The sequence below is a fragment of the Giraffa tippelskirchi genome, chromosome 6 (genome assembly GCF_054371585.1).
Source record: "Giraffa tippelskirchi isolate mGirTip1 chromosome 6, T2T-mGirTip1v1.2.pri, whole genome shotgun sequence".
Lineage (NCBI taxonomy): Eukaryota > Metazoa > Chordata > Mammalia > Artiodactyla > Giraffidae > Giraffa > Giraffa tippelskirchi.
In genome coordinates, this window is record NC_137280.1 from 31,323,049 (window position 1) to 31,346,805 (window position 23,757).

At 38.3% G+C, this 23,757-nt stretch overlaps 1 protein-coding gene across 1 annotated transcript in view; it reads right to left on the reverse strand.

The window, feature by feature from the left end:
- EIF3H (eukaryotic translation initiation factor 3 subunit H) overlaps positions 1-23,135 on the reverse strand; it is a 98,096-nt gene extending 74,961 nt beyond the window's left edge. Inside the window, exon 1 of the mRNA XM_081505264.1 lies at positions 22,982-23,135. Within this exon, the coding sequence (XP_081361390.1) occupies positions 22,982-23,110 (129 nt within the window). The 5' untranslated portion in view covers positions 23,111-23,135. The remainder of the gene's footprint in view (positions 1-22,981) is intronic.
- Between the last annotated feature and the right edge of the window lie 622 nt (positions 23,136-23,757).

A 23,757-nucleotide genomic window follows, 5' to 3' on the forward strand; every position in this document is an offset into this window, starting at 1 on the left:
TCAGATGACACCTCAGCTGAGGGCTGATGAACAAGCACTCAGCCCTGTGAAGACCTAAGTGAAGTGAGTATGTGCCAACTATGATTTTAAATACTAGTTTCAAAGAATACTAATATTTGCTTTTCATAAAATATACAAGTTGTACTTTAAGGATACAAAAAGGCCTAAAGATGGATGAACAGCAGGGCAGCAGGAATACACTCTCAGGCTTCTGCTAGAAGCACTGATACATCAATAAGAAACCCAATCTGCTGGCAGACACAGATACTACTGTATAAGTCAAAACTAACAATTTCATATCATTTTTGTTGATGAATTATGAGACAATATATTAATACAATCCTTTCAGAAAAAAAATAAAATAAAATAAAATCCTTTCAGAAAAGGTTTGCCATGACTTTTATAATCAGCAATATTTCTAATACCAGTGTTAAGGTTATTTTACTTAGTAAATATATGTCTATGAAGTTACCACCCAAGATTCCTCTAATGAAAGTGGCAATTTGAAGTTCAGAGTTAAGAAGTAATTTAAGAACTGTATCTGGAACTTTCAGGCCTATGAAGTACCTCAACCTTCTCTGTCCTGTGTGCAGGTAGAAATGTTAAATAATCTGCGTTTCTGAAAAGCCTAATTAGCCAACCAAGCTAGAAGACAGAACTCACAAACCAGAGCATTAACTGTGAGTTAACACAGCCATACCCATAGGTACATCACACTTAGATACAATCCCCAAGATCAAGGAGCTAGGTTGCAGCCCAGTCTCAGTCCTGGGTCAGTAAATGGGGTGTTGGCCTTGTCTGACTCAGAAAAGTGGAAACTGAGATCTTTCCAAAAAGCTAGAGCTCCTCGAAAATTGTTGGTAGAGAGAGAGAAAACAGTAATTGCGGTATCTTAACATTAAATATAAACTTACTACATGACCCAAATTCTGACTCCTCAGAATTTACCCAAGAAGAACAAAAAATATTCACACAAAGATATGCTCACAAATGTTCACAGCAGCACTATTCGTTATAGCCAAAACCTGGAGGCAAACCAAAGGTCTACTAAACACAGGTGCATAAACAACTGCAGTAGCATATCCATTCTGTGGAATACTACTCAGCAATAAAAAGGAACAAAGGAGCAAAACAACAACAGGTGACCTCAAAAAACATTATATGAGTGTTAAGAAGTCAACAAACCATTAATACTGGGTTGGCCAAAAAGTTCATTAACATCTTACAGAAAAACTCAAACGAATTTTTGGCCAACCCAATACTATATGACTTCTTTTATATGGAACTCATAGAAAAGGTAAAACCACAGCTAACAAGTGGTTGCCTTCGGGCCAAGGTGAGTGGGAAGATACTGATAGCAAAGGGGCACAAATAATTGTATAATTGTGGTGCCCATAATACAATCTATTTACAACTATTAATACTAAAGTTCATCAAACTTTACATTTAAAATGAGTGGGTTTGGACTTCCCTGGTGACACAGTGAACATGAATCTGACTGCCAATGCAGGGGACACAGGTTCAATCCCTGGTCCAAGAGGATTTCACATGCTGGGGAGCAACTAAGCCCATGTACCACAACTAATGAGCCCGCGTGCCACAACTAGTGAAGCCTGCTCATTTAGAGCCCATGCTCCACAACAAGAGAAGCCCGCACACTGCAAACAAGAGTAGCCCCTGTTCACCACAACCAGAGAAAGCCTGCACACAGCATCAAAGACCCAGCAAAGCCATAAATAAATACATAAATAATTAATTTAAAATGAGTGAGTTTTATCATGTATAAATAACACCTTAACTTTAAAAAACTGGACATACTTTTACAAAGTCTATTTGATGAAGAAACAATTCCTATGTATCCACTCCAAATTTTATTCTTAATTTCAGAGTTCAAAGATCCTAAGGAAGGTCCAAGAAATTAGATTAAGAACCATTGCTACATTCTGACTTATATATACACATATAAAATATAAGCTCAAGTTTATAATAAGTCTAAGTAATCAAAAATAAATCAATCTGTATTATTTTAGAAGCCAAGTATAATATTTAGACATTTTCCTTTTAAGTATTTTAGAATTTAATAAGATTAATTAGGTATTTAATACATAATTTCAGTTACCCACAAAAATCTGTTTAGGAAAATCTAATTCACCAGAAATTGGATGTTTAAATGTTTACCAACATGTACACACACCCCATAAAAAAAAAAAAGTCTAAAATCCATACTATCCAAAATTCTACATTGACAAGTTTACTTCTCCAAATGCATAAACCCTAAAAGCAAACATTCAAACCTGAAGGTTGCAAATAACTAAAAGAGATCTAAGAAGTTCTTTAAAATCATATGCAATATTTTGTGTGTACGTACTTAAGGACATGTTCTTGGAAAAAAGATTCATGGCATTTGCCAGATTCCCAGAGGCCTGAGACACATCAAAAGTTAGAAAGAGTTTTAAAAATTAAGTAGTACTAAAAATGTATTATATATATGCAGTTATGCATTTACCTTTATATGAACAAGAACAGTGTGGAAGGACATACCTTTTATGAACCTTTGTAATATTTATTTAGTTCTAATTACTTACTTAGTACTAAGCATGTATTTGTTTTTAATTCAGAAAACACCGAATAAAGAAAAAATTAAGGGAAAAGATTTTAATCTATAGCAATCATTGCAACTTACTGCATGGAGTTGCACAAAGAAGAACAAACTAATTTAATTTCCTTTTTTGACAGTGCTACTGAGTTGATGGAATGATATGGACATAAGGTATGTCTTGATTTTAGTATGTTCTTTAGGGTATATTAAAAAAAATATATGAACTGAATGAAGCATGGTTTAGTGGCTTTGAAAAAAGGAAAAAAAGGAAAAATCCACACACTATAAGCCTGAGCACCTGCTGACTTTAAATTCTAATCTCTTACTGATGCAGTTACTCTTCAACTCAATTCACAGATGTCGCTGCACACACATATACAAATTACCAGAAAATACCCATATATACATACTATCAAGGCAAAAGAGGTAACTTCTAAATATATAGACCAGTTTTCAACAAGCAGAGAAATCTGTTTAAGAGAAGTCTAACCTAAGCCAATTATAAATCAGCAAAGTATCAATTCAAACCTTGCACAAACTTATCGCAATAAATCTTCCCTAGGAAAAGCAGCAGGTTTCCCACTGTCTTTGTAATACACATAAAAAGGATCTGCTGAAAGCCCAGTTGAAATGATTTGGGACCAAACTAGTTTCAAATTGTTAGGACTACACCATCGATCATTTTTAACCTTACAAAGCTGAGCTCATAAAGAATGTTCAGAGGTTGCAACCTGTGTTGTGCACCTAGAGAAAACAGTGAATCCACTTGTTCATCCTGATCAAGAAATGCTGACATTAAAATGGCTTACCATGAAATCTAATCATAAAAAGTAAATCTAGTGGCATTTAGTGATTACAATATTATTGAGATGCTGGTTATAGGAAGATGCTATTATGTAAAACAGGTATAAAAGTCGCTAATTTATAACCGTGCTTCTCAAACTACAATTCATTTTCCTCCAGTCCACCACAGACCAAAATTTCAGTCAAAGAATAAAAATTAATTACTAGAAAGTGAAAAAAAATTTAACAGACATAAGAGAATACAAGCCCAGGGATCACAAGCCTGGCTACATAGTGATATTAAACTGCTGTCAAAGCTTCTAAAGAGGAGTCTCAATCCCATGCTTATCTCAGGCAGACCAGGGACAGACAGACAGGTCAGGGACCACACCTCACACTTCCAACAGCACTGGTTTACAGACCCTGTAACATTAGACAGGTACAGTCCTCTCCCAACTTCAGGAGTGGAACATTCAGAGTTTATAAACAAACACTTCCTAATTTATGTCACTGATAATGAAGTCTCTCAAAATATAACAGCACCTCAACGGATGTGAGCTCTAAACCATGTAGCTATCAAACCCATAGCTTCCCCCAACCCTTGCTTGCTACCGAAGCAGACAGGCACCCGCTGGTTCTGACCACTACTCTTAGTTTTGATTCTATTCTGAACATTGTATTTTTCAAGAAACGTAAAAAACAAAAAAACTCATTTCAGCAGCAGAAGCCCACTTTGAATCACATGCTCTGTAAGACAGAGTTAAGACAGTGAATTATTATTGAGTAAGCCCAGCTGAAGCCCCAACGTGCAAACCTTGATCTTCTGTCTTCCACTTATTGTCTAGTACACAGTAACTCTAGAACTAATCTTTATTTTTGTGGGGAAAAAAATAATGCTCAAGTGAGAGAGAAAACTTTAGTAAAAGCTTAAAACTTAATTCTTATAAGTACACACAAATGTGAGTCTCTGGTATGTACAAACTGGAAAATCATATGCAGAGTTGAGCCTGAGGACTAGAGTTCAAAATTAAGTTTCAGTGCCAGGTCTGGGGCCATAGGCAGGTTATCTTATCACTTATCTTATTACCTGGGCTTCCTTGATAGCTCAGATGGTAAAGAATCCGCCTGCAATGCAGGAGACCCCGGTTGATTCCTGGGTCGGGAAGATCCCCTGGAGAAGGGAAAGGCTACCCACTCCAGTATTCTGGCCTAGAGAATTATATGGCATGGGGTCGCAAGAAGTCGGACACGACTGAGCGACTTTCACTTTCATTTATCACCTATCTCCTGTGAAGATAAATGAGTCATACAGTACCTATCTCACAGCATCCTTTGTTCAGTTGCTAAGTTGTGTCTGATTCTGCGACCCCATGAGCTGCAGCAAGCCAGGCTTCCCTGTCCTTCACTATCTCCTAGAGTTTGCTCAAACTCATGTCCATTAAGTTGGTGATGCTATCCAACCATTTCATCCTCAGTTGCCCCCTTCTCCTCCCATACTCAAATTTTTCCCAGCATCAGGGTCTTTTCCAATGAGTCGGCTCTTTGCATCAGGCGACCAAAGTACTGGAGCTTCAGCTCCAGCATCAGTCCTTCCAGTGAATATTCAGGGTTGATTTCCTTTAGGATTGACTGGTTTGATCTCCCTGCATCCTTATGAGGACCAAAAAATCATTCACCCAAAATACCTGGCATACTGTGCCTACTAAAGCTCAAAAAAATGCTAGCTACTATTACAACTACTATTATTACAATAAATATTTCAACCCATCTCATTCATTCATCCATTCATCTATCCCACAAATATTTAGTGAGTGACTAGAATATGACAAATATCCCCATGGTGCTTACACTTGTCTGCTCAGAATGTCTGGTCTATTCCTTAGAGATCTTTTCAGGCCTTATAAGAAACAAATATGACTTATTAAAAATCAGCCACCCAACATCAAACTTCCATTTTCTGTTAAGACTTATAACGCACTTGTACCTAGAGCTTTATTTTTTGGTGTTTGTTACTCAGTCATGTCCAACCCTTCTGCGATCCCAAGGACTGTCGCCAGACAAGCTCATCTGTCCAAGGGTACCTGGAACCATCTCTTATAATAATCAATACCACAGGGTTTCAGGACAAGATTTTGTTAATCTGCATTAAAAAGTTAATGGTCTTATTAAAGTGATTTATTCAAAATATTGCGTGTATGTATATGAACAGATGTTAAGTTTCTTTAAAAACATCATTATCCCCGCTAAAAATACATACTAGATCCACTACCCGAGTTTCTTAAAAGTTTGAAACAAAAAGGCAAAGTCCAAACTGTTCCAGTTGCTGGCCAGACAGAAGAGGTCAGACAGGATGCATGATTCTTAGCTGGCTTTATTCCAGTTGTGTAGATTCTGGGAGGTAAGGTCCACAGCCTGAATTTCTCACATCAATCACCGTCAAAGAATAACTATTACAGTAAAAGAATTTAAGTCTCAGAGAAACTGTAATGCCACAGAATCTCCCTTTAGCATATTCGGTAAAGTCAATATCTAGACTTTCATTTAATTCTGGCTTCTCTCACTGACTGATCTGTGAACTTGGCAGTTTTCTTATTTGGTTAAGCCTGGATCATTTTTTTCTAGCACTGAACAAAGAAGGTAGTTACTGCCAAAATGTAAATTCAAAAAGCAGAAAGCAGCATTAGTCTTAAATTTAACACATTTTATGGCTCAAGTGGGATGGGGTTCTATTTCATAAAGGGCTGAGTCAAATAATAAATAGGATTTAAATCACTGCTGTTAAGTTTTGATGTGAAAGAAATTCAAGTAACTTCAGTAAGGAAAAAAAAAGATATTTTGCTCCTGACACATACGGGATTTGTTACAATACACTTAATCAATATCATTTCTATAATACTGCAGTTGAAAAAATGTATTTTGTAATTATTCTCTTGTATCAATGTTCATTGATGGCCTACAGTTTTAAAGTTAAATCAACTAGTAACTGTTAGGCAAAGGGGAAGAAGGACAATGCAACCTCAAGAAAGTCAACAGAACAGCTCTGCTCTCATCATAAAAACCAGTCATGATAAAGTACAATGATGCCATCGAACATACAAATGTATAATTTCAATTAAATGTTAACTGATAAGGATGTGTAACTTGTAACGTTAAGTTTTTACTTTACCAACTCAATATATATAACCAATCAGCAAATTTCCCCACATATAGCTAAAAGATAGTTTTCCTAAAGTAAAAGGCTTAGATGGAACAAAATTTCCTCTCATACAAAACAAAAAAAATTTCAAAGTTCTTATAAGCTGTCTGCTTCCTAATACAGTTTAATTTTATTATATTCAGAAGCATGAACCACTGCTTAATCAGCAAGCCTTAAGGTGATTTTTAGTTGTTTCTATTACAGTTTATTTCTGCTTCCTTAACAGGATGCAATATTTGCTAAAATAGGTCCAGAAAGAAACATTAAAAAAGAGTAAATAGGATTTCCCTTAGGAAGAGGGTGGTTGAAGATAGAGATGAAAGTGACAATTTCTTTTCACTGCCTATTCTTTTTTGCCTTTTGATTTGTGAACCATGCATACCCAGCAAAATGGCTCTTCAATGAAATAGGTTTAATATATTAAAAATACTTCAATTTTCCAGCATAAAAAGTACACCACAATAACCCCAGGAGGAGGTGATTATTCATGCTTTTTATCCTCAAGTGGTCCTTCAGAACAAAACTGAAGATGATGCATTTGTGTACAAAATGTAAAAGGGGTTTTCTTCTATCCCAAAGGAAAAGATGCTGGTCTTGTGTTAAAGGTTACCCTTAAATCAAACTTGAAAGCAGTATACCTACAAATCCCCGTTTGAAGGATGTAAACAAAAGACAAAGAGTAACTTCAAAGTCAAGCATAAAGTTTTGATTTTATTTTGTGTAATGAGTCTTTTCCAAAGGGCTTTTGTTACTAAGTAGGGACTTCCCTGGTGGATCAGACGGTAAAGTGTCTGCCTACAATGTGGGAGACCCGGGTTTGATCCCTGGGTGGGGAAGATCCTCTGGAGAAGGAAATGGCAACCCACTCCAGTACTTTTGCCTGGAAAATCCTGTGGATGGAGGAGCGGGGTAGTCTACAATCTATGGAGTCGCAAAGAGTCAGACACGACTGAGCAACTAAACTTTCACTTTTCAAGTGATCTTAAGAGAATCCAAGGGAAACTCTAAGGGACAAAGATAATACCAGAAGACTGGGTGACTTGGGCACAGATGTGAGTGTTATCACTATCAAACAGGAAATATTTACTGAACTGATGAATCACACTGTAACAAGCATACTAACAGACCTTTAATTTTAAAAAGACTAAAAAATCGTAACTTTCAGTTGGCAATGATGCCAAGAAACAGCACTTGATACTCTATAAGTGGGAAAGCACACTGAACTATACAACTGTTTGAGAGCAGTTTGGCAACATGCTTAATATGCTCAAAAACATGCACAACCTTCTTTAATTCAATAACTTCAACGATAGGTATTTATTAAATATCTATTTATTTTTATAGGTATTTTAATTTATCCAATTTATTAAAGCATTGGAAAAATAGAGAAATGTTAAATTACAAACTCTTAATGGTGTAACAACCCTCAAGTTATGAGCTTATAAACTAATTATCTTTGTGCTTTTCATATTTCTCCAGATTTTTCTTATGATGAATGTATATTTTTTTTGTTTTCTAAAACATCTGATTTTAGTAATTATTGCTATCTCATATATACAACAAACATCTGCTACTTATATCAAATGAAAACTAGCTGGAGACAAGGATAAAAGGTAACGGTATCGAGAAAAAAAGTTTCATATTAATCATCAGGATACAATGAATACCTATAGCATTTAGGTGCTTGAGAGAAAAATAAATCCTTAAAATTTTATGTCAAAATACAGTTAATATTCAGACTCGAAGAGTGAAAAAGCTTTATACTTTTATTAAGTTAATACTCAGTTACCACTATTTCACTGAATTCATTTTTTTTTTTCTTGTATGCTTGGGCTTGGTACCAAAATCAATAAACTCCAGAATATGATGCTGGTATACACCAGTACCACTTTAGCCCTTTCAGTTTTGATGAAACAAGTAGTTTTCATCAAATAGATGACTTTGTAAATTATACTATACTTTGCTATTAAGTCTACTGTTTACAGGAGATAACCATTTTATAGAATGATTTTGTACGAACAGTAGTTTGCAGAGAAAAAAATAAAGCTATTCTCTCTTTAAGTATATTTTCCCGTGTCGAGCCAAATGAAATAATATTCAAGTACCACAATTTATTTTTTTCTCTTTTATTTTCATTTTACACAGTTTAATTCATTAATTTTAACTGGAATATAATTACTTTAAAATATTGTGATGGATTTAGTCACACATCAACATGAATCGGCCACAAGTATACATGATAAGTGAAAGTGAAGTTGCTCAGTCGTGTCCGACTCTTTGCAACCCCGTGGATTCCAGCCTACAAGGTTCCTCCATCCAGGGAATTTTCCAGGGAAGAGTACTGGAGTGGGTTGCCATTTCCTTCTCCAGGGGATCTTCCCGATCCAGGGCTCAAACCTGGGTCTCCCGCATTCCAAGCAGATGCTTTTACCATCTGAGCCAATATGATATTTTACAGCAAAATTATGAACTAATTACCCAGAGAAAAGCAAATGCAACCAAGTTTTCATGTAAGTGCCAAAATCAGAAACTTTTATCTAAAGTCAGCTTGGTAAGGTAAGAGAACCTGACCACAAAAATAAGAACTGACAAACACCCTCTTCAAAGCCTGGTGCTTTATAGAGGCTCTTCTCCCCAACATTGGAGCTAAAGGCCCAGAAAAGGGTTGCCAAGGCCTAAAATAGCTGGATAAACTTGTGAAATCCTGTACATTAAGATCGGAACTTCTAATTATAACAGAGTTGGTTGAAGCCAAAGGTGACAAGAGAGCAAAAGATAAGAAAACAGTAGTCTACAACAAATGCTAAAGGAACTTCTCTAGGTGGGAAACACAAGAAGAAAAAAAAAAAAGACAAAAACAAACCCAAAACAATTAATAAAATCATAATAGGAATATGCTGCTGCTGCTAAGTTGCTTCAGTCGTGTCCGACTCTGTGCAACCCCATAGACGGCAGCCCACCAGGCTCCTCTGTCCCCGGGATTCTCCAGGCAAGAATACTGGAGTGGGTTGCCATTTCCTTCTCCAATAATAGAAATATACATAATGATAACTACCTTAAGTGTAAACGGGTTAAATGCTCCAACCAAAAGGCACAGACTGGATGAATGGATACAAAAACAAGACTCATATGCGTCCTGTCCACAAGAGACCCACTTCAGGCCTAGGGGCACATACAGACTGAAAGTAGGGGGATAGAAAAAGATAATTCATGCAAATGGAAATCAAAAGAAAGCTGGAATAGCAATACTCATGTCAGACAAAACAGACTTTAAAACAAAGACTATTACAAGAGACAAGGAAAGACACTATATGATGATCAAAAGATCAATCCAAGAAGATAAAACAACTATAAATATTGATGTACCCAACATAGAAGCACCTCAATACAAAAGGCAAATGCTAGTAAGAGCCATAAAAGGGGAAATCAACAGTAACACCGTAACACTGGGGGATTTTAACACTCCACTTATACTAAAGGATACAACTGCACTCATCTCACACACTAGCAAAGTAACACTCAAAATCCTCCAAGCCAGGCTTCAACAGTAAGCGAACCGTGAACTTCCAGATAGTCAAGCTAGATTTAGAAAAGGCAGAGGAACCAGAGATCAAATTGCCAACATCTGTTGGATCTTCAAAAACGCAAGAGAGTTCCAGAAAAACATCTACTTCTGCTTTACTGACTACGCCAAAGCCTTTAACTATGTGGATCACAACAAACTGTGGGAAATTCTTAAAAAGATGGGGATACCAGATCACCTGGCCTGTCCCCTGAGAAATCTGTATGCAAGTCAAGATGCAACAGTTAGAACTAGACATGGAACAACAGACTGGTTCCAAATTGGGAAAGAAGTATGTCAAGGCTGTATACTGTCACCCTGCTTATTTAACTTATATGGAGAGTACATCATGAGAAACGCTGGGCTAGATGAAGCACAAGCTGGAATCAAGATTGCTGGGAGAAATACCAATATCCTCAAAAATGCAGATGACACCACCCCATGGCAGAAAGTGAAGAAGAACTAAAGAGGCTCTTGATGAAAGTGAAAGAGGAGAGTGAAAAAGTTGGCTTAAAACTCAACATTCAGAAAATTAAGATCATGGCTTCTGGTTCCGTCACTTCATGGCAAATAGATGGGGAAACAGTGGAAACAGTGGCAGACTTTATTTTTTAGGGCTCCAAAATCACTGCAGATGGTGACTGCAGCCATGAAATTAAAAGATGCTTGCCCCTTGGAAGAAAAGCTATGACCAATCTAGACAGCATATTAAAAAGCAGAGACATTACTTTGCCAACAAAGGTCAGTCTAGTCAAAGCTATGGTTTTTCCAGTAGTCATGTATGGATGTGAGAACTGGACTATAAAGAAAGCTGAGCACAGAAGAATTGATGCTTTTGAACTGTGGTGTTGGAGAAGACTCTTTGAGAGTCCCTTGGACTGCAAGGAGGTCCAAACAGTCATTCCTAAATGAAATCAGTCCTGAATATTCATTGAAAGGACTGATGCTGAAGCTGAAACTTCAATACTTTGGCCATCTGATGCAAAGAACTGACTCACTAGAAAAGACTCTGATGCTGGGAAAGATTGAAGGAGGGAGAAGGGGATGACAGAGGATGAGATGGTTGGATGGCATCATCGACTCAATGGACATGAGTTTGAATAAGCTCCTCGAGGTACTTAATTGATGTTTAAAGGACATTCCATCTGAAAGCAGCAAAATACACTTTCTTCTCAAGGGCATATGGAACATTCTCCACGACAGATCCCATCTTGGGTCACAAATAAGCCTCAGTAAATTTAATAAAATTGAAATCATATCGGACATCTTTTTTGACTACCCTGCTATGAGATTAGAAACCAATCACAGGGAAAAAAGACCGTAAAAAAACACAAACACATGGAGGTTAAACAACATGCTACTAAATCCACTCCAGTATTTTTGTCTGGAGAATCCCATGGACAAAAGAGCCTGGCAGGCTACCGTCCATGGGGTCACAAAGAAGCAGACATGACTAAGCGACTAACACACACACACACACACACACACACACACACACACAGATCACTGAAGAAATCAAAAGAGGAAATGTAAAAAAGCCTAGAAACAAATGACCAAAAAAACACAATGAACCAAAACCTATGGGATGCAGCTAAGGCAGTTCCAAAAGGAAAGTTTATATAATAGCAATACAATTCTACCTCAAGAAACAAAGTCTCAAATAAACAACCTAACCTTACACCTAAAGCAACTAGAGAAAGAACAAATAAAACTTAGTTAGAAGAATGAAAGAAACCATAAAGATCAGAGCAGAAACAAATGAAATAGAAACAAAGAAGACAATAGCAAAGATCAATGAAACTAAAAGCTGGTTCTTTGAGAAGATGACCAAAATTGATAAACCTTTAGTCAGATTCATCAAGAAAAAAAGGGAGATGATTCAAATCAATAAAATTAGAAGTGAAAAAGGAAAAGTTACAACTGAAATACAAAGCATCATAAGAGACTAATACATGTGAACAACCTGGAAAATATGGACAAATTCTTAGAAAGGTACAGTCTTCCAAGACCGAACCAGGAAGAAATATAAAATATGAGATCAATCACAAGTAATAAAACTAAAACCATGATTAAAATCTTCCACAAATGTCCAGGACCAGAAGACTTCGTAGGCAAAGTCTATCAAATATTTAGAGCAGAGCTAACACCCATCCTTCTCAAACTCTTCCAAAAAACTGCAGAGGGGGAGGAACATTCCCAAGCTCATTCTAGGAGGCCACCATCACCCTGATACCAAAACCAGACAAAGATATCACAAAAAAAGAAAATTATAGGCCAATATTACTGATAAATATAGACATGAAAATCCTCAACAAAATACTAGAAAACAGAATCCAACAACACATTAAAAAGATCATACACCATGATCAGGTGGAATTTATCCCAGGGATGTAAGGATTCTTCAGTATATACAAATCAATCAATGTGATTCACCATATTAACAAACTGAAGAACAAAAACCATATGTTCATTTTGGCTGATGCATAAAAAGCTTTCAACAAAATTCAACACCCATAATGATAAAAAAACTCTCCACAAGGTAGGCAAAGAGAAAACCTACCTCAACATAAAGGCCATATATTATATTACAAACCCAAAGCAAACATCATCCTCAATGGTGAAAAACAAAGCATTTCCACTAAGATCAAGAACAAGACAAAGGTGCCACATTTGCTACTATTCAACATAGTTTTGGAAGTCTTAACCATCGCAATCAAAGAAGAAAAAGAAATCAAAGGAATCCAAATCGGAAAAGAAGTAAAACTGTCATTGTTTGCAGATGACATAATAGTATACACGGAAAATCCTAAAAATGCTACCAAAAAACTATTACAGCTAATGAATGAATTCCGTAAAGTTGCAGGATACAATAAGCAGAAATCTCTTGCACTCCTATACACTAACAATGAAAGACTGGAAACAGAAATTAAGGAAACAATTCCATTTATCATTGCAACAAAAAGAACAAAATACCTAAGAATAAACCTATTTAAAGAGGCAAAAGATCTCTATGCAGAAAACTATTAAGATACTTATGAAAGAAATCAAAGATGACACAGACAGACAAATATATACCATCTTCTTGGACTGGAAGAACCCATATTCTGAAAATGATTATACTACCCAAAGCAACCTACAGATTCAATGCAATCCCTATCAAACCACCAATGTTATTTTCCACAGAACTGCAACAAAAAATTTTACAATTTTTATGGAAACACAAAAGACTCCAAACACCAAAATCATCTTGAGAAAGAAATGGAGCTGGAGGGATCAGGCTCTCTATACTACAAAGCTACAGTCATCATGACAGCATGGTACTGGCACAAAAACAGAGAAAGATCAGTGGAGCAGGACAGGAAGCTCAGCCATAAACCCACACACCTATGGTCACTTAATCTATAACAAAGGAGGCAAGAATAGAAGAATGAAGAATGAAGAAAAGACAGTCTCAATAAGTGGTAGTTGGAAAACTGGACAGCTACATGTAAAAGAATGAAATTAGAACACCTCCTAACATCATACACAAAAATAAACTCATAACAGATTAAAGATCTAAATGTAAAGCCAGACACTATAAAATTCTTTAAGGATAAAATAGGCAGAACACTCCTTGACATAAACCACAGTAAGATCTTTTTTTGACCCACCTCCTAGTTATGAAAATAAAAACAAAAGTACACAAATGGGACCTAATTAAACTTAAAAGCTTTTGCACTTAAAAGCAAAGGAAACCATAAACAAGACAAAAAGAAAACCCTCAAAATGGGAAAAAATATTTGCAAACAAAGGATTAATTTTCAAAATACACAAACAGCTCATGCAGCTCAATACAAAAAAAACCAAACAACCCAATCAAATGTTTAGAAGATCTGAATAGAGATTTCTCCAAAGACACATAGATAGCTAGCAAACACATGAAAAGGTGCACAATATCAGTAATCATTGGTGAAATGCAAATCAAAAATATAATGAGGTATCACCATTGGAAGGACTGATGTTGAAGCTGAAACTCCAATACTTTGGCCACCTGATGCGAAGAGCTGACTCATTGGAAAAGACTCTGATGCTGGGCAAGATTGAGGGCAGGAGAAGAAGGGGACGAAAGAGGATGAGATGGTTGGATGCATCACCGACTCGATGGACATGGGTTTGGGTGGACTCCGGGAGTTGGTGATGGACAGGGAGGCCTGGTGTGCTGTGGTTCATGGGGTAGCAAAGAGTCAGACACGACTGATCGACTGAACTGAACACCTCACTCCAATCAGAATGGCCATAATCAAAAACTCTATAAACAATAAATGCCATCGAGGGTGTGGAGAAAAGTGAACCTTCTTACACTGTTGGTGACAGTGTAAACTGATACAGCCACTATGGAGAACAATATGCAGGTTCTTTAAAAAACTAAAAACAGAACTATCACATAACCCAGCAATCCCACTACTGCGCATATTATATCCAGAAAAAACCATAATTCAAAAAGACATTTAAAAAGAAGACACATAAACCCCAATGTTCACTGCAGCACTATTTCCAACAGCCAGGACATAGAAGCAACAAAGATGTCCACTGACAGATGAATGAAGATGCTGTGGTAGATAAATACAATGAAATATTACTCAGCCATAAAAAGGAATGGATGTGAGTCAGCTGAACTGAGGTGGATGAACCTAAAGCCTGTTACACAGAATGCTTTATATTACAATATGTAAAACAAATAGCTATTGGAAAAATTGCTATATAACACAGAAGTTCTACCTGATGCTGTGTGACAACCTAGGGGGTCAGATGGCTGGGGGCGGGGAGGTGCTGGGAGGGAGGTTCAAGAGGGACAGGACATATGTATACTTGTGGCTGATTCACAGTGTTGTATGGCAAAAACCAATACAACACTTAAAGCAATTATCTTCCAATTAAAACTAATTTTTAAAAAATTATTTGAAGAAAAAGATACAAGCACCTCACTGTCCATTGAAGCACTATTTACAACAGTCAGGACACAGAAGCAACCTAAATATCCATCAACAGAGGAATGGATAAAGATGTGGTATATAAATGCAATGGAATGTTATTCAGTGATAAAAACAAATGAAATTGGGTCATTTGCAAAGAAGTAGATGAAACTAGAGACTGTCATACAAGCGGAGACATAAAGCAAAACAACAAATATTATATACTAACACATATATGTGGAACCTAGACAAGTAGTATAGATGACCTTAGTTGCAAAGCAGAAACAGACACACAGATGTAGAGAAAAAACTCACTAATACCAAAGGAGAAGGGGGGCGGGTGGGGTGGGATGAACTGGGAGATCGGGATTGACGTACGCACACTTGTGCTTTGTGTTTAGCCCCTCAGTTATGTCCAACTCTTTACAATCCCATGGGCTGCAGCCCACCAGCTTCCTCTGCACCAAGGAATTTTCCAGGCAAGAATACTGGAGTGGCATGCCATTTCCTACTCCAGGGGATCTTCCCAACCCAGAGACCGAGGTGGGATTCGTAACCACTAGCACCACCTGAGAAGCCCATATATACACTAGTATACATAAAATAGACAGCCAGCGAGAATCCACTGAATAGCACAGGGAACTCTACTAGGGCTCCATGATGACCTAAACGGAAAAGAAATCTAAAAAAGAGGGGACACATGTATGTATACATATGGCTGATTCTATGCAATATAGGACAGACTGACATAGCAGTGTAAAGCAACTATACTCCAAAAAAAAAATTCACTGCAGCACTACTGACAATAGCTAAGACAGAGAAGCAACCTTCTAAAAAGGCAATGGATTTCAACAAGCTTTCTGACCTTAAGGGCAAGAAACCATCCCAAGGATGTCTGTAGGGTTATCCAAGTCTTGAAAGCAACCTGAGATGGAAAAAGTCAGATAGACTTAGGTTTGCCTACATGAGGCAGGTAACTTCACTTAGGGATATCTACTAGTGCTGAAAGATGAACTCCCCAGGTCGGTAGGTGCCCAATATGCTACTGGAGATAAGTGGAAAACTAACTCCAGAAAGAATGAAGCTGCTGCTGCTGCTGCTAAGTCGCTTCAGTCGTGTCCGACTCTGTGCGACCCCATAGACGGCAGCCCACCAGGCTCCGCCGTCCCTGGGATTCTCCAGGCAAGCATACTGGAGTGGGTTGCCATTTCCTTCTCCAGCGCATGAAAGGGAAAAGTGAAAGTGAAGTCGCTCAGTCATGTCCGACTCTTAGCGACCCCATGGACTGTAGCCTACCAGGCTCCTCCATCCATGGGATTTTCCAGGCAAGAGTACTGGAGTGGGGTGCCATTGCCTTCTCCGGAAAGAATGAAGAGACGGAGACAAAGCAAAAACAACACCCAGCTGTGGATGTGACTGGTGATAGAAGTCAAGTCCGATGCTGTAAAGAGCAGTATCTCATAGGAACCTGGAATGTTAGGTCCACGAATCAAGGCAAATTTGAAGTGGTTAAACAGGAGATAGCAAGAGTGAACATCGACAGTTTAGGAATCAGTGAACTAAAATGGACTGGAATAGGTGAATTTAACTCAGATGACCATTATATCTACTACTGTGGGCAAGAATCCCTTAGAAGAAATAAAGTAGCCATCACAGTCAAAAAAAAGAGTCCGAAATGCAGTACTTGGATGCAACCTCAAAAATGACAGAATGATCTTTGTTCATTTCCAAGGCAAACCATTGACTGTCACAGTAATCCAAGTCTACGCCCCGACCAGTAATGCTGAAGAAGCTGAAGTTAAATGGTTCCATGAAGACTTACAAGACCTTTTAGAACTAACACCCAAAAAAGATGTTCTTTTCATTATAGGGGACTGGAATGCAAAAGTAGGAAGTCAAGAGATACCTGGAGTAACAGGCAAATTTGGCCTTAGAGTGCAAAATGAAGCAGGGCAAAGGTTAACAGAACTTTGCCAAGAGAATGCACTGGTCATAGCAAGCACCCTCTTCCAACAACACAAGAGAAGACTCTACACATGGACATCACCAGATGGTGGATACCAAAATCAAGACTGATTATAATCTTTGCAACCAGAGGGAGACGCTCTATACAGTCAGCAAAAACAAGACCGGGAGCTGACCGTGCCTCAGATCATGAACTCCTTATTGCCAAATTCAGACTGAAATTGAAGAAAGGAGGGAAAACCACTAGACCATTCGGATATGACCTAAGTCAAATCCCTTACAATTATACAGTGGAAATGACAAATAGATTCAAGGGATTAGATCTGATAGACAGAGTGCCTGAAGAACTATGGACAGAGGTTCATAACATTGTACAGGAGGCAGGAATCAAGACTATCCCCAAGAAAAAGAAATGCAAAAAGGCAAAATGGTTGTCTGAGGAGGCCTTACAAATAGCTGAGAAGAGAAGCTAAAGGCAAAGGAAAAAAGGAAAGATATACCCATTTGGATGCAGAGTTCCAAAGATTAGCAAACAGAGATAAGAAAGACTTCCTCAGTGATTAGTGCAAAGAAATAGAGGAAAACAAGAGAATGCAAAAAATTAGAGATCTCTTCAAGAAAATTAGAGATACCAAGGGAACATTTCATGCAAAGATGGCCTCAATAAAGGACAGAAATTGTATGGACCTAACAAAAGCAGAAGATATTAAGAGGAACAGGCAAGAATACACAGAACTATACAAAAGAGATCTTCATGACCCAGATTATCACTATGGTGTGATCACTCACCTAGAACCAGATATCCTGGAATGCAAAGTCAAGTGGGCCTTAGCAAGCATCACTACGAACAAAGCTAGTGGAGGTGATGGAATTCCAGTTGAGCTATTTCAAATCCTAAAAGATGATGCTGTGAAAGTGCTGCACTCAATATGTCAGCAAATTTGGAAAACTCAGCAGTGGTCACAGGACTGGAAAAGGTCAGTTTTCATTCCAATCCCAAAGAAAGGCAATGCCAAAGAAAGTTCAAATGACCACACAATTGCACTCATCTTACACGCTAGCAAAGTAATGCTCAAAATTCTCCAAGCCAGGCTTCAACAGTACACGAACAGAGAACTTCCAGATGTTCAAACTGGATTCAGAACAGGCAGAGGAACCAGAGATCAAATTGCCAACATCCGTTGGATCATCGAAAAAGCAAGAGAGTTCCAGAAAAACCTCTATTTCTGCTTTATTGACTATGCCAAAGCCTTTGACAGTGTGGATCACAACAAACTGTGGGAAATTCTTAAAGAGATGGGAATATCAGATCATCTGATCTGTCTCCTGAGAAATCTGCATGCAGGGCAAGAAGCAACATGGAACAACTGGTTCCAAATTGGGAAAGGAGTAGGTCAAGGCTGCATACTGTCACTCTGCTTATTTAACTTATATGAAGAGTACATCACGCGAAATGCCGGGTGGGATGAAGCACAAGCTGAAAACAAGATTGCCGGGAGAAATACCAATAACCTCAGATATGCCGATGACACCACCCTTATGGCAGAAAGTGAAGAAGGACTAAAGAGCCTCTTGATGAAAGTGAAAGAAGAGAGTGAAAAAGTTGGCTTAAAAGTCAACATTCAGAAAACTAAGATCATGGCATCTGGTCCAATCACTTCATGGCAAATAGATGGGCAAACAGTGAAAATAGTGACAGACTTTATTTGGGGGGGGCTCCAAAATAGTGACTGCAGCCATGAAATTAAAAGACACTTGCTCCTTGGAAGAAAAGCTATGACCAACCTAGACAGCATATTAAAAAGCAGAGACATTACTTTGCCAACAAGGTCAGTCTAGTCAAAGCTATGGTTTTTCCAGTAGTCATGTATGGATGGATGCAAGTGTTGAATTATAAAGAAAGCTGAGCGCTGAAGAATTGACGCTTTTGAATTATGGTGTTGGAGAAGACTCTTGAGAGTCCCTTGGACAGCAAGGAGATCCAACCAGTCCATCCTAAAGGAAATCAGTTCTGAATATTCATTGGAAGGACTGATGCTGAAGCTGAAATTCCAATACTTTGGCCACCTGATGTGAAGAACTGACTCATAGGAAAAGACTCTGATGCTGGGAAAGACTGAAGGCAGGAGGAGAAGGGGACAACAGAGGATGAGATGGTTGGATGGCATCACTGACTCAATGGACATGAGTCTGAGTAAGCTCCGGGAATTGGTGATGGACAGGGAATCCAGGCGTGCTGCATGCAGTCCATGGGGTCGCAAAGAGTCAGACACAACTGAACTGAACTAGTACTCTTCCTGACTCTCCTTAATATACGTAGACCATTCATTAACAGCATATGATTACATGCCAAGATGAGTAACACAAGCTGTCACCATAAAAAGTTCAGAGAAAAGAAGAGATTGATGTGGCCCAGAGCAGCACTGTTCAAGCATTAAAAATGTTATAAATCACCTGAAACAATAGGTCAGGAAAGATTCTGAGATACTGTGTTTCTGTCTTTCTAACAAGCTACCAGGCAAGGCCAATTCTGCTTGTCTTGCTGGTCCTTGGACCAGACCTGGAGTATCAAAAGTGTAATGTACATAAGAAAAGTTAAGATTCAGACTGGTTTAGGGGAATCAAAGACGGCTTTACATGAAAAGTCCAATAGGAAGAATTAGCTTGATCTTACCTAGGAATAAAGAGATCACCTGACTACAATGACAATTCACTCGTCCATTCTATAAGGATATACTGAGTACCAACTGCACAACGTACAATAAAAAAAAGGCTGACAAGTCTAATGGAATGGACAGTTAACATTACTGAGAGATACCATTTCACACAAAGAAAGCAAGTCATCTAACTGTCCATTAACATGTAGAAGAGGAAAATTATGTTCTACTCATGCAAAGAAATCTAAGTAGTAATGAAAATGAATGAATGAGAGCTCCTCACTCTAGAAGATCGTGGTGTGAGATACATATATACATGATTCAAGACACAGGTGAACATGCACTATGATTTAACTAACACTTCATTCTTTTTATTAATATAAACAGGCCAAAAGAAACAAATCCTTTGGGAATATTCTTTGTGGTACAGCTACAAAGAAAACCAAGAAATCACTGAAACAAAGCTCACAAGAGTGATTACAGGTACAAAAAAGGGATGGCAGAAAAGGATGAAATGGAAAGGACTTCAAAGAGACTAAAAATTCTATTTCTCAAGTTAAAAGGCAGGTAAATGGATATTTATTCTGTGATTACTTAAATTATGTATTAAAGACATTATTTTACGTGTATATCCTGTTGTTTTACAGTTCTTTGCTAATGTTATCAATGATCTTTTTAAAAACTAAATCAAGAAAATGGTGATGGCAGATTCTAGTAGTATTGAGTTGAAGAAAGAACGGAAGACCACAAATACAGATGAATTACTTAACCACTGACATCAAACGAAAGAAGTCGGGACTAAGAATGAACACAAGTGAAAGTGAAAGTCACTCGGTTGTGTCCAACTCTTTGCAACCCGATGGACTATGTAGCCCATGGAATTCTCCAGGCCAGAATACTGGAGTGGGCATACCTTCCCTTCTTCAGGCGATCTTCCCAACCCAGGGATTGAACCCAGGTCTTCCACACTGCAGGTGGATTCTTTACCCACTAAGCCACAAGGGAAGCCCAAAAATACCGGAGTGGGTAGCCTATCCCTTCTCCACTGGATCTTCCCAACCCAGGAATCGAACCAGGGTCTCCTGTATTACAGGCGGATTTTTTACCAACTGAGCTATCAGGGAAGCCCAAGAATGAACACAAAGTGCTAAGTAAAAAGAAACAGGGTTGGACATTTTAATATGGAAAAGTCTGACAATCGCCATGTGTTAAGAGAAAGGTAAAATTAAAGATACAGAAAATTGATGAAACAAAACTAAAGGTTTGAAAGAAAGGCTCAAAAAGAAAAGGAAATATGGCCCTGGCTATTACCAAGGTGCCAGAAACAAATGTGATTAAACATTAGGCTAAGCAAATTAGTCCTGTGTGGCTAGAATGAGCCATTCCTAGGAAGCATGGTAATAGTGGCAAGTTAACCTGAACTCAAAAGCCAAGGACATCTTGGTCGGCCTTGAACTCATTGCAAAGGCACTAAAAACATTTCAAGAGGGAAGTTAACCATGTCTGAACTTTCACATTAAAGTGCATGTTTTAATAAAAGTATGAAGGATGGACTGAAGCAGGCTAAGAGAACAATTCAAGATGCTATGAAAATAATCTATAGAAAAGGATATCAGAACATGAAATGAAGTACTACAAAAAGAAACTATAATACTTCATTCATCAATTTATCCTATCTATCTCAATTAACTGATTCAGTTTTGGAATGTAACAGATGAAAAGTCATAATACCTGTCTGCCCTCAGTAGCTTACATTCTACTAGAGGAGAAAAACAAGAAAACAAACAAGATAATTACAAGTAGTGGAAAATGCTATGAAGGAAATAAAGGTTATGTAATGGAGAGTAATGGAAATGAAGCTATTTTTTACACGGTAGTTAGGCAAGGCCTCTCTTGAGATGCTGACACTTAAACCAATACCTTAAAGGCTCAAAAAAAGCCACAGAGTAGTAAGAAATATTTCAGACAGTATTTCAGACTGAGAAAATAAAACACTGAAAGCTGACTGTGACTGAAGCCTAGAAAAAGTATGAGGTGAGTCTGAAGAAAGAGACAACAGTAGCAGGGCCTTGAAGACTGGTAAGAATTCTACATTTTATTTTAAGTGGATGTGGTTGGTGGAATCTAGAAGAAAAGCAAATAAAATTTGATACATTTTGGACTTAGAACCAACAAAATTTGCTGAGGGACTGGATGCCAAGGGTAAAATAAGAACAAGCATACATTAATGCTCAGGTTTTAACTTTTCAAACAGGTAGATAGATAGCAGTTCCATTTACTAAGATAGGAGAGAGTGACGTAAGATCGATGAGTGGGAGAGAAGTAGGGCAGGGTCAAAAATTTTATTTTGGACATATTAAGTTTGAAGTTCCTATGAGATATCCTAACAGTGACAGCAAGCAGGCAGTTAGATGCGTAAGAGTGGCATTCAAGAACCAAGTCTGACAAGAAACATAACCCTACGAGTTATCAGAATACAAATAACATTTAAAGTCTTGAAAAGAGGGCTTTAAAGAAAGTCTACTACTATAACTTTTGCAAATTTAAAAGCAGCAGCTAAAAGTACATGTTAACACCTTTCACCATTTAACTTACCAAGCACAAAGAGATTAATAATATGCCCAATGTCATTCAGCTAATTTTAGCGCGGAATTTCAAGCCAAGCTGTCGGACTCCGGAGTTGCGCTTTCCTCTGCTTTGTCAAGCAGAGACCAGGTGGAAGGACGCCTAAACCCAAATCCCAAGGCACTCCAATATGCACAGAGAGGGAAAGAAGTCAACAGAAGGTATTTATTCCAATGACGCGGTTTCACGTAACACCTGAACCACAGGCTCAAAAGTGGTTACAAACTAATTTCCACTTGTAAAGTTACAGATGTCAGATTCCAGTAGGAAAACAATAAAGTTTCCTCTCCCCTTCCAAAAGCCCTATATCTTTCTCGACACTTCCGTCACCTACTTGCCTCCCAGGATAGTCATTCTCCAAATACCCTCTCTCAAGCATCTCAAAACAAGCCCCCGAGAATCTGTCACACACACACCCGAGCCTAGGTCCACTTTCTGAGTCCTCAATTCCCTGATGAGCCGGCAGAGACGGTGGCCGCGTCTTCCGAACAGAAAGTGAAGATAAAGAAAGAAGGTTTTAGGGGAAAACCTTGGCCCAGCTTCAACAAGCTCAGAGGGGAGGCTGCCGGAAAGCACGCCTGCCAAGACCTGGCTGGGAACTGAGCTCCCCACGTGGGCCGGGAGAAACGGAACCCCACTCACCAAGCCATCTATCTGCACTTGCTTCACGGCTGAATCTCCGGATCCTTTGCCTTTGCCTTTGCCTGCAGCGCCGGTGGTAGAGCTGGAAGAGGTGGCGGATGAGCCGGTGCCTTCCTTGCGGGACGCCATCTTTCCAGCCGGACAGGAAAAGAGAAACGTGAGTTGCCGGAAGCGGAAGTAAAGTTTCACTTGACGTCAGACGCAGGCTGGCGTTCGAGGGGCGGAGCTGTTAGGAAAGGCCGGCGGCGGAGGCTCCGCCTCCCTTCTCTTTTCCAGCCTTTCTTCGGCAGTGAAACGCTTTGCGCATGTGCTATGTGCTTTTGCGTCTGCTTTCGCGTAGAAAGCTTTAAGAAAGGCAAAACGGAATTTTTTGAAGTGTTTTCCCCTTTATGTTTAATCGGTATGCACTAGGTAGTGAATCATAATTGCTTTATAGCTAGCATTTATGTAGCGTGTCCTTCGTATAAACTGCTTTCACTTCTAATTTTTTTAATTAATCGGTAGTCCCAATGTTACAAACTATGAAGAGCTGTACTTACTTCAACTGCATATTTGGCAATTGAGACATGATTTGTCAAATGTCACTCTGTTCATTAATGGCGAGCTTATATTGAAGTTTTTTTTTTTATTTCTTTGCAATTTTTGTCCTTGGCAATATCTCACAAAGATTTTCCAGTCATGTATGTTAATCACACTACATGTGAAACTGATTGGTGTCATTTCAGGGCGACTCCGAAGAGCTCCAGTACTATACTCCTTTATGACTCAGTGCACAG